At 41.4% G+C, this 3,081-nt stretch overlaps 1 protein-coding gene across 1 annotated transcript in view; it reads right to left on the bottom strand.

Moving 5' to 3' along the window:
* LOC107683655 (zinc finger protein 260-like) overlaps positions 1-2,840 on the bottom strand; it is a 10,190-nt gene extending 7,350 nt beyond the window's left edge. Inside the window, exons 1-2 of the mRNA XM_016479731.1 lie at positions 2,569-2,840; positions 528-890 (exon numbers count right to left, since the gene is read on the bottom strand). Of these exons, the coding sequence (XP_016335217.1) occupies positions 528-890; positions 2,569-2,653 (448 nt within the window). The 5' untranslated portion in view covers positions 2,654-2,840. The remainder of the gene's footprint in view (positions 1-527; positions 891-2,568) is intronic.
* Between the last annotated feature and the right edge of the window lie 241 nt (positions 2,841-3,081).

A 3,081-nucleotide genomic window follows, 5' to 3' on the forward strand; every position in this document is an offset into this window, starting at 1 on the left:
TGCTGCCTTATTATACTCACGCTGTGATCAGCGGCAGCTGGATGCAATAATCGCATGCCAACGTGCATTGGCTCATTTAGTTTACACTCCAAGTGGATTGGTCTCTCTAAACGAGATCCCAATTCGTCAGTCATCCGACGTGACATCGAGAGCGACCGACTGAAAGGGAACTTGGTATTACAAGCACTTCCTGTGTCTGTTTGCCTCTTTAAGAAGAATCGTTTTATGTATTCCCCAATTGTAAGTCGCTTTGGATAAAAGCGTCTGCAAAATGACAATGTAAAGTCTAAATGTAGATCGTAAATCGCGCAGCGCACACACAGAAGCATTGTGGTGCACAAACGTTTATTAATAAAATAGCTCCTACACTGCACAGACACAGGTAATTCACACACGCAACTTTCACCCCTCTCTCTCGCATGCACTAATTATTTCAAATAAATTATACGTTTTATGTTTTCCCCAAGCGTCTGCAAAATGACTAAATGTAAAGTCTAAATGTAGATATTGTAAATCGCGCAGCGCACACACAGAAACATTGTGGCGCACATAAACTTTTATAAATTGCTTCTCTCCCGAGTGAGTTCTCATGTGATTTTGAAGGGCTGGTTTTTGAGTGAAGCTCTTTCCACACTGTTGGCAGGTGTAAGGCTTCTCTTCAGTGTGAACTCTCACGTGCATTTGAAGTTTTCGTTTTTCATCGAAACTCCTTCCACAATGAAGGCAGGTGAAAGAGCTGTTAGATTTGGTTTTCTGAGCTCTTTTTCGTATAAAAGCTGTTTTAGACTGTGTGGCATTTTCACCAGTTATGAAATCATGGTGATTCTCATACTGATCTGTCTGTTCCATTTCATTCGGATCTTGATTCTCCTCTTTCAGCACCAGCAGGTCTAAAGCAAAAAAAGATAAATACAAGTTAACCACAGTTTAAAGCCACAAAGCAAGAGATATGAAAAGCAACATGAAAGCATTTAAGGCCGGGACACACCAAGCCGACTTCAAACAACTAGCGGCCACAAAAGCCGATGGTGTTGTCTCCTTGCGTCGGCAGCATCTGGACCAAAATGCTGCGATTGAACAAACCATACAGACCACAGCCAACTACAAACTAACACGTGCATTCTGGCGAGAACAATTAGCTGTCTATATCAGCAGCTATCAATAGTATGTATTCGTCATTCAAAAGGAGAAACCAAAACAGGGATATACCAGATATACGACACGTAAATAAAGCGGCACTTGCTTACCATTTTGAATATCAGTTATGTCGATAACTTTATTCATTTTTAGCCGCTCATGTTGTTATGAATATATTCACATACTTGGGTAAGATCACGTAAAGAGAGAGATGCGCAGACGCAGGTAATTCACACACGCAACTTTCATTCCTCTTTCTCGCATGCACTAATTATTTCAAATAAATGATATAATTAATTCATTCAAATAAATGTGATCTTACCGCAGTACTTCCCCTCTATGTCTGATTTAAAGCAAGCAGAATGCTAACGAGCCATAACTGATGAAAATTACAGTTATTATATTAAAATCTTTTAAGGCACATGCTAGCTGTGGATTATCACTTACATTTAATGTGTGCATGTCGTTTCTTGTTATATATTACAGACTAAATTTAAAATGAAACTTGTTTTGCCCTTGTACCTGATATAGCGATCTGTCACAACATGGCAAATAGCATGCACACATAAGCTGGTTGTGAGCAATAGGGCCTTTCGCACCGCGGGAACCTTTTCATAGTACCAGAACTAATTGTGGAACTACCCACTTTTTGGCATTTTCGCACCGCCGGAACTGGGTGCGATTTTAGTACCGGACTGCCTTTTTCGAGAACCAAATTAGCTCCTACTCCGGAGCAGGGTCTAACCAGCACAACTGGTACTAATCGTGACGTAAGTAGACATTGATTGGCCAAACGCATACGAAAACGAAAACTTATTTCGCAAGTATGGAGAACAGCGATAGATGGACGGACGCTGAAGTGCAGGCAAGTGCATGCGCGGTCCTAAGCGCACGTCTCAAGAGCGCTGACTGTTTCTATAGCAACCGGGGTTCTAACGGCAGCTGCAGTGATGCGCTGACTTTACCGAATAGCGATTGGCTCTTTTCTTCCGGAGGCGTGGCTTCCTTCGATAGAATGCTGTTTAGAGCGCTGTATTTGTCCCCATTCAAAACTATACAAGTGACACGTAGTCTTTGGTATCAGTGCATCCCGAATAGAAATGAATGGTTTTTGTTCTTCAGTTAAGCAGATATATGGTTTAACGTTACTCAAACTACTGGTTTTGTTTAGGCTCCTTCTGTTAGTTCTCTGAGTTCTGTTATTTCTCCTGATTTACTGGGTGACGTCACAATAACAGACGTCCAGCACTGAAGTGGGCTCTTCCTCAGGTGCACTTAGTATTAGTCTGGTCACGTGATCTCAACATCTGTCCACCTGAGGCTCCGTGTCAAATAAAACCACTTTAATGAGGACACTTCACAAACACCATTCATTTCTGCAGAGCTGGACATTTCCAAACGAGCGAGCTGAGCTTTGAGAGCGAAACCAACCTGTTTGTTCCTCAGTGTCTTCTTGTTTCAGACTGAACACTTCTTCAATCCTGAAGTCTTCAGTCTCCTCTTTAATAAACGCCATCTTTATAAGTGTGTGACGAGGCTCTCAGTCGCTTCAGCGGGAGTTTCTCTGTTTAAGATGAAGAGAACAATGAACAGAGAGCACAATAAACCCTCTAAACTACATCTCTCCATCAGCTCCCTAGTTCAGGAGTCAGCACACTAGTAAGGGAGCGAGAGTTAATCACCTGATGAGACAAAAACACTCAAAACTAGCGCTGCAAATTCATAAAAGAGCACAAGTTATATATATTATATTTTTATTGTAGTAAAAGTGTGGTAGCCGTGGTTTTTTGGCGTATTGATTACCATCTGTATAACCAGTTTTACTACAAATACCATGTTAAATTACGGTTACCATGGTTTAACTGCAGTAACCCTGGTTTTATTTGTAGTAATCGTGGCTAATTTTCGTAACGGTCCACATGTTTGTGTTTGTTGTTCTCGCTG

Source organism: Sinocyclocheilus anshuiensis, unplaced genomic scaffold (genome assembly GCF_001515605.1).
Source record: "Sinocyclocheilus anshuiensis isolate Anshui unplaced genomic scaffold, SAMN03320099.WGS_v1.1 scaffold3001, whole genome shotgun sequence".
Taxonomy (NCBI): domain Eukaryota; kingdom Metazoa; phylum Chordata; class Actinopteri; order Cypriniformes; family Cyprinidae; genus Sinocyclocheilus; species Sinocyclocheilus anshuiensis.